We start from the raw sequence: 13060 nt of genomic DNA, 5'->3' as shown, positions 1-13060 counted from the left end.
GTTGGTATATTAAAGTTCAGCTTACAGAGCATCTGTGTATAAAGTTCCATTGCGGGCACTTGTTTGGTTAAGTCTCAGGAGTGGCATTTATTAGAGGACGTCCATTTTACGATACATTCCTACGGTTTACTTAGGTATTATATTATTTGGGATTTTTATTCATGACACATTTAATGGGAAACCTTTGTGGAAAGTAATAAATAGAAAAAACTGTGTTGATTTTGTGAAAGATCGTTTTTATAATTAGTATTATACAATTTATCTCAGTTTTTGAATTTTTGTTAACGCCTTCAGATTGATGACTGCAACATTGATGCACTAGACGGTCTGGACGATAAAGTGACGCTAACTTCACGGTGGATCGACTAGTCGGTTAGCTCAACATTAGACCCATCACTAATAAACACAAACACAAACAAATATAACCTCAATTTTGATAGTTGTAAAAGGGCATGACAAATTTTCTTGTTGGTAAATATGATTATAATATTTAGGTAAGTTATACAGTTATAAAACATTATTCTTCAGATTATTTATACTTATTTTGTAGTAACATACACAATTTTTGTAATTGTTACAACTTATTCTTCAGATTATTTATACTTTTTTAGTAACATACACAATTTTTGTAATTCTTGCAACATTATGTAAACTTATGTGTTGTTAGCAGATCTGTATTTTAATTTTGTACTAAATTAGTGATTGAAATGCTGATCTGATCCTTTATATGATTACAAACTTACCTTAGTAACTTAAAGGAAACAAGACCTAAGCCTTTTACTGTTAGCATTTATCTAATCGATAGCGGAGCAATAAATGATGTAATAATACCATGAAAGTATTATACAATAACAACTCAGTATCTACAGTGGCGCACCCAGAAATCTTCTCTAGGGAGTGTCCGGAATGCCGTTGAGTCGGTGGTATGTAAACACAGAGTTTTTAAAGTTTGCAGTAAAACCACTCTACCACCAATCCTCAGTAAGCTTATACTGAGTTAATTAAAATAATCCACAATAAATACAGTTTATGTGGTTTGTTTAACTAAAACAAACTTTAATCAACATTAACAAAATATTAAACTAAATAATTTTTAAATCAGAAATCAAGACCATAGTTACCCTACTCAGATAAAAAAGTAGGTATAGATATATGAAAGTTGACTACAAACTAAGTAATAGAGCTACAATAACAGGAGTCTTATTAAAATTTAGCTTGTTTTATATGCTTTTCGACATATAAAACTGTTTACTAACAATAACTTGCAGTTTTTATACCGATGACAGCAACAAAAATATTGCAACCAATTCGCAATATTAAAAATTCATAACTTGGATACTTGTGATTTGATTATTTATTAAATGTTTTTAAAAGATATATGCAAGTGTACTGTAACTGAGCATGTATTTAAAAAAAATTTTATTATAGTATGGAAATAAAGTTGTTATTAAAATACCATATATTAACTTTTATTCTTGACTGGGTGGTCCTCAAAATTCGGCATTGGTCATGTCGTGGAGCCCTTGGTCATTATCTTGAGCATGTAATTTTTGTAAACCACTATTAAAAATGTTTAAAAGTTTGACACAGAATTAATTGAGCAGGCTTCTTAATTTACCGTAACTGGCAACTGCTCATTTTAACGAGCAAACTGTCAGACTGCCCAGGGCGGTGTTGCCTTGTAGTAACAACCTGAATGACAATAAATTAACACAATTCAGAATTGCTCAGAGCTTGGCAAAATACTGACAACTGATCATGTCAGGACTACTCCAAAAGAAGCTTAGTATCGGGTACTCGTCATCCTGAGAGTACAAGTTACAGCAAACCGAAAGAACCCGGTACAGATTACTTTTACAATAAATACACTTCTTTAAATGTTTACCACCATTCCTGGTACAAAGTACTTGGACTCGTTTAGCAGTAACAGTTACTGAAAAAATGTTTGGAGTACTCTGTAACATATGATTTTAAATCAGTATGAGTACATTTTGCACACGGTTACAGGTAGTAGCCACAAGAACTAGTAAGAACTAATCTCACTTTCGTTGCTGCATGGTGGTGAAATATTTAGTGTTTTTAACTAAATTAAATTATATGCGCTGTGCTATACGTATTTCATTAATTTAGATAGTTATAAAGAAATCTGAATTTATACATTATTATAACTGAATTCAAAGTTCCAACATAAATGTTATTTTTATTCAAATAAAGACTATTAGGCATTCGATTATTTTGAAAAAATGCTCTTGGTGAACAGCTGTTCTCCCCTCCCCTCCTTCCACGGGGCGCCCCTAAGTATCTATATACATTTCCCTTGAGATTAGTGTTGGGGTAATCAACTAGTTGTTTCTTCAACTACTCTTTAGTGTTAAAAGTAATCGATTAGAGTGTTGATTTGATGAGTCATAGTAATAGAACGACTAGTAATTCAGCCCAATGTTTACTTTATCATTACCTAAGGCGATATAAAGCCAGTTTGATGAAGTGTAATAAGTGGCCACCACGAAAATCAAATTAACTATCAATTAGAAATATCCCGTCTTTTTCAACCTCTTCTCCCGCTGATGTCTTCACTTACTATGCAAATGATTTTGCTTTGTTTGAATTAACTTAATTTAAACAATATTGTTATATTGTAAAATAAAACAGCTGGCAATTATTAATTATAAATATCTATAGGTCAAATGTTTTTATATTGGACGGTTTTGATATTTCTAATCGATATTTGATTCGATTGTAGTTGTGGCCGCTTATTATCCTGCAGTCAGTATTTTAATTATAGGTTATAGATATATCTCAATTAGTTCATTGATCTAGAGGAGTCCAAGGAATTAGAATTTCTAGGTGGGGTAAGATAACAAATTAAAGAGGAATAGGTAGAGTTTAATATGGTCAACATTCACACAAACATTTGAGCAAGAAAAATCTACTAACTGTATTTGAAGGTAATTTAAGAATTTTTTTGTCATATTTGCCACAGTTTGTACCTCCATGGTGAAGATTATTAATTTCTTTTGTTATTTTGATGTTGTTTGCTGTTGTGCAACCTGTTTGCACACCTCAATGTTTGTTTAGATTTTCTTGTGTATTAATTTATAAAAATAGTCGTCTTCTATCTTGTTATGCTGATTTCTTTCACTTGTAAATGTTGTTTTTCTGCATATTCAATTTAAAAGATTTTGAAATCAATAAAAAACATCAAATTTTAAGTATCAAATAATACTTATACATAAACGAATATAAAAAATCTTGAAATTTTACACATATGCAAGTAAAGTTGCCTAATGTCAAGTCTAGAATATTTTGAAATTGACAAAAGTGCAAAAATTAATTGTTAAAATACATACTATTAAATGGCAAAGATGTTTTAAGAACAAATTTATCATTTGATAGAATTTAAACAATCTTACTTAATTACATATAAATTAAGTATGAAATTTAGCCCCTGAGGTAATTTTAACACATGCTAATTTAGTTCAACTGTGTGTTTTATGTTTATTTTATTTACCTTAACCTAGCACTTGAAGATGAATTCTCTGAATTTGAAATTGTATAGTACAAATAAAAAACAATAAGTGTTACAGTTGGTTTACACTTCTTAATTTAAAGTATAGTCTATTTATTATTGTGTAAGAATGGACAGAATACACATTATGTTGTTTTAGTTTACTTTGTAATGGGAATTTAAATTCTTTGTGCACTTCTATTGTCGGCCATTGCTTTGCTACGTAGAATAATATGGTCAGGTGAGTTTATAATATTTTTCGCTCTCCAAGCATTAGTGATCAGCCTTTTAGAGTTTTATATTTTACTCATCGGTACTATCTTGTTGAGAAATGATTTTCGTTTGACGCCACCAGCGTGATGGCTGGAGGCATTTCTGTCAGAACTTTCAATTACTAGTTCCTATTACAACTTTTTTTAATTGTAGGCCATTCCAAAATTTAATTGATTTTAGTTGTATTTTTAATTTACTTTTTAACGATTTTCCTTTTGAAAAACAACAAATATTGTGAAGTGGCTAAAGTAAAAATGTACGATAATTTGTCCTAAAGTCTTTGGATTTTACAAAGTACTATTTTATTAAAGTCTGCTCCTACCATTCTTGTACTTAATGGCTATTAAATTTAGTTGACATCTAGTCATTTAAACTTTGTAGATCTAAAATTAGTAAATTATTTTTAGCTAGTATTTCATTCACAAATCAAAACTATTCTGTCATAACCATAGTTTACAATAAATTTCTGTGTGCTATGTCAAATGCCAATCAACTAGTTCCATGATTCATGTTGTCTTAATTGCTACGTATAACCAATGATTATACTCTCAATTTGTAGTTGTGGAGTGATTAAGATAAAGAAACTAGCCAATTCCAATTTATAAAGATGTACAAATTAGATATATCAGTTAATATTACCCAATTTCTAATAGAATTTTGAAATTAACAGTAGCCCACATACATTTCTAGTTTGAACTAGATTTTATTTTATATTGATTTGTAAACATGGCATATTAACAGTATTTGGGACAAATCTACTTCTTCTGTCATTTGTGCCTTGCCCATTAACAGAAAGTTTCTCTGAAGAGGCTAAAGCAGCTGAAAAAACAATATTTTATGCTAATACTGTAATAAATTTTTGTAACAATGTACTGTAAAAATTAATAAATGCTGGATGTTCCTTAAAATGCATATTCTATTTTATGCATTCAATGGCATACTCATGTGCTCACCTTCTTGCATAATTAGTTTTGTGCTCATTCCAAGATAGTTTATTTTACAGTTTCACACCTAGAAATATTACATCGGGTTCATAAGGATGTTAGGTATGTTCATAATCTCCTCTTTATTCTTATTAAAATTTATCTGGACTGTCTTGGATGGATTCACGACTAATAAATTGTTTAGCAATATCTGAAGGCTGCTTTTTAAGCTGTTGGGGCATTTTTAAGAATTTCATCTGCTGTGTTGCTGATTATGAGTGGTGTGTAGTCTGCGTACATCAAGCTGGCGTTTGAATGTAGTCTGGATTATAATAATATGGCAGTCCTTTACATCACAAGGGTATTTTTAACTTACCAAGATGAACAAAATACTTTGGATAGTATGGACTTACACAATATTAACTAGTAATTGGTAATTTTTGCAGGTTCTAAACACTCAGAGGAAACATCACAATCTTGAAGACAACACAAGACCAGTAAGACATCGCTTTAATTTGAGGAATAGTATACCGATTACTCAAACATTAAGTGCCTTTGAAAGGAAGACAAATACTAATATAACGAAACTTAAAGAATTTACTGCACTATTTAATTTTTGTGTCATGGCCTTACCATCAACTAGTGGAACTGTGTCTTCTGCATTAACATTTAATATTTTAGCGTGTTGTAACTTGTCCATGGCTAGAACAGCTGTAATGGGACTTCCTCATTATGAAGTTGAAACTCCTGTTTTTATGCCAGTTGGAACTCAGGTAAACTATGATTGTTAATTATTGCATATAAATATATTTCATATACATGTTTGCTAGAGTAAATGAAGAAGGCAATAACATAGTGCCTTTCATTTTCACAACTATGAGCAATGTGGCTTTATAGTATATGAATTGTATTGATTGCTTCTAATCTTTTAAATCATAGCAAGCTAATTAATTATGGTAAAGAAAATGTATCCTCTGAAAAACTTGGGTCATGTGTCTTCTATCCATACATTTAGCAAGAACAGTTTTGGAACGAGAGTCAAGACTATATGTTTACCCTATATACTTTGAATCATCGAAAGCAAAAATTTGGCCCTAATTTTAAACTAGGGTCTTGAAACTATGCTAAATATTTTAATAAAGATAAAATTTATTTAATATTCATAACATGAATATAAGTTGTAAAACTGTGGTTATTTAGTATAAGGAAAACTCAAGTTTCATATAATTTTATACAACCCAGTTATTTACACTCAATTTTTATATCAATGAAACATGTTGTATATGTACAGAATGTTGGTAAAAAACCTCGTCAAGAATTTTAAATAAGTAAATCATAATAAAATAAAGTAAATATTTTCTATTAAGTTGTTGTGAAAAACTTTGTTTTTGTCTGTCTGTATTCCTATATTTTTTATATTAAAAATTTATTTTATTATCTATTAATACCCTTCACACTAAAATTTTGAACTATTCATATACTCTACTATATTTTGTTGTCATTTATGAAAAAATATAAAATGTTTCTTTTTCATTTTAAAATGGTTGACATAATAAATATTTAAATTAAAATGGCATAATAACTATTCTTTGAGCTTGAAATTGTCTGAATTGGCACAATTTTACCTTACTCTTAATTTACAATCATCATTTTAATTTTATTTCTCTCATTGTGACAGTATTTTTGAAACAGGATTCAGCTTCTTCATTAATTTTGATTTTCATATTTTATAATAAATTTGTAATGTATATGTAGATCTAATAAATTAATTTTTTAGTATTTTTAATAGTTACTAAGTTGTCAATATTTAGGTCTAATGTGCTTGTTTGAAACAGGGTACTTTGAAAGGACTTTTACCTGAACAGCTGAAAGCACTAGATTGTCAGATCATCTTGGGAAACACTTACCATTTGGGTACTCGTCCTGTAAGTGTACTAAAGTATTTACACAGTGTTCTTTTACAACAAAATAAGTGTTTACAATTGTATAACTGATCTTACACATACATGGTGTAGTAGAGTTTTCCTTGTTTCCACTTCAAATATATTTACATGGTCTTTACACTATTATAGTAAAAAAGTGTGTACTTCCAACCCTTGTAATCTTCACCCGGTCTAAGTTATTCCCGGTACCCTAGTAACGTTTGCATTGATGCCCTGATCAAGATCAAGGAAATATATTTGTTGGTTTGAAAAGTCTTATTCATTCAAAAAGGGTATATTCCCATTCATTATAATCTACATCCGGTGCTGTAGTAGTGTTTCCATTGTTGCTCAGATAAAGTTAATAATAATTAACTTTTGTCTGAAAAGTCAACTCTGGTAAAAAGGCGATTATTTCCGCTCATTGTTATTAACTTCTGATCTGAAGTGTGTGTGAGGCATAGTTGCATTAGCGTTGTGGTCCCATTAAAGAAAATATATAAATACACAGGTCTAAAAAGTTTTCCTCAGTCAAAAAGTGAATACTTACATTTAAAATAATGTTCATCCGGTCTTAGGTATTTCTGGCGCTATAGTAGCATTTGGCAGTCAAGGAAGTTGGTCTAAAATGTCTACTTTGGTCAAAAAGTGACTACTTCTGGTCATTGAGACCTACTTTCGATTTTGTGGTAGCAGTTATATTGTTATTTTTTAAATCTAAGTACATGTTTAAGTTTTCATTTAGTGCATATAGTCAGTCTTGGCAAGTATAACTATATTATTTATGATTTTTAATTATGTAAGTTCTTCATATATTTTATGTATGTTTTGTGGTTGAATGAGAAAATAAATACATTTATTATTATTATCAAAATAAAAAATAAAGTTCTAGGGGTTGTAACCCCATTTCAACCCCTTTGTGTGGGTGATTTTCATGACAAATCGTTTATTTGTCTGCTTGGAGCATAAGATGTGTGTGTCAAATTTGATCATTTTTGAACATTAAGGAGTTAACAAACAAAATATAGTTATTCTAAAGGTTGTAATCCCATTTCTGCCCCTGTGGATGTCCGAGTTTGACAGTTGACCTTAAACTAACTAGGAGTTAGTTTATATAATTATTATATAATAATTATATAGGGAGTTATATTATAATTTAGTTTGTTTATTTCTGCGTTTTTACATATAAAACTGTTTACTAGCAGTAACTTCTAGTTTTTATACGGGTAACAATGAAAAAAATACTAGTTTATGGTGCTTTTCAACAAAAATGTAATTTTGAAAATTCATAACTCTAAAACTTGTGGCCCGAGTAAGACCAGATTTTTATACAAGATAGATACAAGTGTACTGTAATTAAGTATCTAATTATAGAATAGTATAAAAATAAAGTTTTTAAATTATCATCTTAACTTTTATTTAGATGATTACCCTGGCAGTAATCTAACAACAAAAGAAAAGGTACTATGACAATTTAGGTCATAAATATAACAAAACACCAAATATTGGTATTTAGGTTACCGATCTCTGAAAATCCGTTAACATGATTATCTACAGATGAATAGTTATACTAGACCACCATATAATGACTAACAAAATACCTGATCATGCTTATTTTGTTGCTGGAAATGAAATGTTCAGGAAATATCAATAATATCTCATCATTATTTTCCAATGATATTGACTTTTAGTTTACAAGCTCTAAGAAAGCTACCCTTCTTAAAGAGTAAGCATTAAATGTCTTCAGGGAGCTGGTAAATAACAAAATAAATTTACAAACCCCCTCAAAAACGCTGTCTGACTGGAAAATCAATCATCAACATAATTCAATAGTTCAGGATATTGCTTAGGACTAGACTAAAGGCATTTTTTCACAAATTTTAGCAAAATCTGCATAATACTGTTTTGGTTTGTGAAGTTTTTGTATTTATTTTTTGTGGCTGAAGACTGCTTCTTTTCTCATCCCAACCATTACCATCTTGTTTATATTTTTAGATAACGTGTCACCAAGCCAAGGAAAGTGTAAATATTGATTTGTTTCTCCAATCTACTACCTTTTCTGGTGTGTGCAGCACTTGTTGTATTGTGCAGAATATGATTTGTGTTTCTTCTGTGCGCTTTGGACTTTCAGATATATGTTGTTAAGTTTTACAACGACTTTGACATATAATTTTCTATTTTTATAATATACATTGTTGATAAATGCCTGAAATCCTGTTATCCTTTTAAATCTTACTCATAAACAATAACCTTAGAAGGAAATGTGTATTGTAGTATGTATACAAAATAAGCATGCAGAAAAATCCAAATTTGGGAGACTTACAAGAATACTAAAGAATATATAATCAAACTACAAAAATCTTGCATAGTAATTATTCAATAAGAAATAATTCAAGGAGTAATATGTTACTCATTCCATAATTTATTTTAAAGAACAAAACCTAAAAAGCTTGTACCACCATTGTTAAGTGAAGATAACAATAGGTAAAGAATGATCAATTTAAAAATTAGCTCTGCTTTTAAAATATTTCTATAAAGTTTTCTAACATTTTTTCCCATACTCTCAAAATAACGAATGCAAGGTATTTTATAACTGAAAGTCTTATAGATGTCTCTGTTATTGTTATTTTTACTACTTCTGAATTAAAAAAATACAATACATAAAGAACTATGCGTAAAAGGTTGTAGGTTATGATTTAAAACAGGAAATGCGCTGGTAGAACTACCTTAGAAAGATATTCTTGTCATATTACATTTATTTTCAGTACTACATTATGGCTGGAATATTTTTTAAGATAGTGGAAAGTGGCTCTGAGTTTAGTAGTACCAAAGGCAAACATCTAAAAGATGTCTCGTAGGCATGTAAGTCTTTTATTGATTATCTCAAAGCTGTTGAAAAACTGTTACTTAAATAATTATTTAAGTAACAAATAAGTATTTAATTATTTATTTTTAATTTATTATTATAGTTGTCCCATGAGTACCAGCTTGGGTGTAGCAAAAACATTTCAACATTGAAAAAATCATAGATTTTCAATACTTCTAAAAAAGCACTTCATCAATGAAAATTTAATTTTTATAGTTGGTTTCCTTGATGTGAAACTGGCTTTTATTACATTCTGGTACATTGAACTTCATTCTGTACATAATTTTTCACTGTATAAAAGGTACCTATCCAATGATGATGTATTGCTAATATAACAATAATAATGTTTTTATATCTTGCAGAGTTCTAGCACCACAAAGCAATCACTTGAATAATAACAATATTGTTCCTCTGTTTCATTTTGTCAGACTTTTAATAAGATCTAATACCATTTACTTCTTTAAAAAAATTAAAAAATTAACTATCTTTCAACAGAATAGTGCTTTTGTAATCTACCATGTCATATTTATTAAATAAATATTTGCAAATTAAATTTGATGACTTTGGTACGGTACTGACTGATTTAAATTTAAATTGAATCAAGAACCCCAACAAGGTAGTTTTATTTCATTCTGGTTTTAAAAATAGGCACGCAAGTTATTACTGCAGGGGTGATATATTTTCAATCTGACAAAGGCGTGGCTGTCTTTGAATATCTCAAAAATGGTTTTAATTATCTAATAACCTAGCTTAACTATAAGTAGAAGGCATTCTGAATCCACATTCTTATAGCTAAATCTTAAGTTTTTAGTAAAATTATGACTATTGTAATTTAATTTTTAACTTTTTATAATTGTTTTATGTGTTATTAATATGATCACAACTACTTTTCCCCAATACTTGTTTTCCTAAAATATTATTTGAAGATGTAAAAGAGATTTTGTTATAAACTCCTCAATACTATTAACATTGTGTAGGGTCCAGAACTGATCAAGAAAGCTGGAGGACTTCACAAGTTCATGGGTTGGGACCGAGCTTTGCTCACCGACTCCGGAGGGTTCCAGATGGTTTCGCTCTTGACACTTGCTGAAATCACAGAAGAAGGTGTTAAATTCAAGTCTCCTTTTGACAAAGGTAATTTGTCTGTGTAGTGAATTATGTTCCATAATTTTATCAGTCTTTTTTTAAAAACTTGTAGGGCACTTGGTGCTAATTTATTAGTGGTGGCATTTTGACTTGAAATACATTGACTCGAGACAACTATTGCTTGGAGTGTTTCTGCTCGTTTTGATTTTTAACACAACAAGATACAATGTCAGGATAGCTATGTAGTCTAAGAACAGGGGCCGGTCAACAAGCACAGGCTTGAAACTTGATCCTTGCATTTTTAACACAACAAGATACAATGTCAGGATAGCTATGTAGTCTAAGAACAGGGGCTGGTCAACAAGCACAGGCTTGAAACTTGATCCTTGGATTTTTAAACACAAGATAAAATGTCAGGATAGCTATGTAGTCCAAGAACAGGGGCCGGTCAACAAGCACAGGCTTGAAACTTGATCCTTGCATTTTTAACACAACAAGATACAATGTCAGGATAGCTATGTAGTCTAAGAACAGGGGCTGGTCAACAAGCACAGGCTTGAAACTTGATCCTTGGATTTTTAACACAAGATACAATGTCAGGATAGCTATGTAGTCTAAGAACAGGGGCTGGTCAACAAGCACAGGCTTGAAACTTGATCCTTGGATTTTTAACACAAGATAAAATGTCAGGATAGCTATGTAATCTAAGAACAGAGGCTGGTCACCAGGCACAAGTTTAAAACTTGATTTGACTTGTATCAGAACAAGATACAATATCTAAACAGTTATGTGGTCCCAGAACACTGAGACTGGTCACCATACACAATTTTGGATCTCGACCCTTGGATTTTTAAGACAACAAGATACAATGCCAGGATAGCTATGTGGTCCAAGAACTCTGGGGCTGGTAACCAGACACAAGGTTGAAACTTAATCCTTGGGTTTGTTGTGATATTACTTACTGTACATATATGAAGGTCGGGTATATTTTAAGGCCTGTGAGAAGGCTCATTAGAATTGTACTCAAGAACATAAATTCAAGGAGTTGTTTTATTATAGTAAGAAACCAAAAAGGAAGGTATGAAATAGGGTAATATGATATATTATATATGACTATACTACATGTCAAAAAGCCGCATTACCTCCTAGTGTTGATTCAGCGCTGAAATACAACATAAGCATATATTTAAATTAAACCATAAAATAAATAAATTGTATACTATTACATGTTATGAACCATATTTTTGAGGAAAACAGTGAATTTTTTCATGTAAAAAATAAAATTCAAATTTTTTAATTTTTACTAGTTTACTCTTAAAACCTTAAAAGATTTGCTCATATAAAACAATTAAAAATAAAGAAGATGAAGTAATTGATTTTATTTTGTGGCAGATGGAGAAACACTAATGCTAAGCCCGGAGCATTCAATTAAAATACAGAATGCAATCGGTGCAGACATCATAATGCAGCTAGATGATGTAATCAAAACTACATCAACAGGACCTAGAGTAGAGGAGGCTACTTACAGGTAAATTCAGGATGTTATAGTTTACTGTGTACTACTGAGAATAGTATTAACCCTGGATTGGTAAGGTGTCATCTTAATGACAACACAAAACAGCAGTTTGTGTGAACCGCGGCAACGGTTATTTATTATTTGAAATCTCTTGTCAGTGATGACTTGGTTGACCCTGATCCGGTGCGTGAGTGGAGGGTATAGGTGCTATCGCTATTGTTTCAGCACGTTCTGTGGTGTAGTCACTCCGACAAACCCTTACAGGGTACATAACCTTTATGCATATATTGCTTAGACCTGTTCACGAATACTTACTTGTTTCATTGTACATTTTAGTGATCAAACAGTAATTTGTGTGTTTTAATTACGTTAACAAAACGATATAGTGTTCTTTTTAAATTAAATGTTTTCAGTTGTGTGTTAGTGCTTTTTTTGTATTACTTTTATTCACTTTTCACGATCAATCCATTATCAATTAACGGGACAGGTTAAGGAGCAAGAGAAAATGACATTAGTCTTCCCCTCTCTGCGACAGGTGTCAGTTACAATAAGGGAGCTTTCACTTATTTTCCACCAGAACATCTGTGGGATTCGAACAAACAAAGACCTCCTAGAAATACACCTAGAGAGTGACCACCCTGAAATAATTTGTTTATCTGAGCACAATCTATCGGAAATACAGTTCGAGTCCTTCTCTCTTTTGGAGTATAACAATGTGTCGGCCTTTTGTTGCCAATCTCGGCAAAAGGGTGGAGTATCCTGGCAAATAGTAATGTGGTTTGTGAACGTGTTGATGTATCCCAGTTTTGTTCAGAGAGTTCTTGTCAATTATCTGCTGCAAAAGTTAAGCTTTGGAACGGTGAGAGTATTATAATTATTGCTGTCTACAGAATTCCTGGATATAACTGTGAAGAATTCTTCCGTTTGTTTGGTGACTGTCTTGATAGAGTTGTTCGGCGGAGTCAT

The 13060-nt window shown here is 30.8% G+C and overlaps 1 protein-coding gene across 1 annotated transcript in view; it reads left to right on the top strand.

Moving 5' to 3' along the window:
* The first annotated feature begins 402 nt into the window (after window positions 1-402).
* Window positions 403-13060, top strand: part of LOC124372221 (queuine tRNA-ribosyltransferase catalytic subunit-like) — a 29007-nt gene continuing 16349 nt past the window's right edge. The window contains 5 exon segments of the mRNA XM_046830594.1: window positions 403-494; window positions 5151-5477; window positions 6540-6629; window positions 10470-10626; window positions 11971-12106. Of these exon segments, the coding sequence (XP_046686550.1) occupies window positions 5328-5477; window positions 6540-6629; window positions 10470-10626; window positions 11971-12106 (533 nt within the window). The 5' untranslated portion in view covers window positions 403-494; window positions 5151-5327.

The sequence above is a fragment of the Homalodisca vitripennis genome, unplaced genomic scaffold, assembly GCF_021130785.1.
Source record: "Homalodisca vitripennis isolate AUS2020 unplaced genomic scaffold, UT_GWSS_2.1 ScUCBcl_2767;HRSCAF=7842, whole genome shotgun sequence".
Taxonomy (NCBI): Eukaryota; Metazoa; Arthropoda; class Insecta; order Hemiptera; family Cicadellidae; genus Homalodisca; species Homalodisca vitripennis.
Note: the sequence above shows the minus strand (reverse complement) of the source record. Positions and strands in the feature narration are given on the sequence as shown.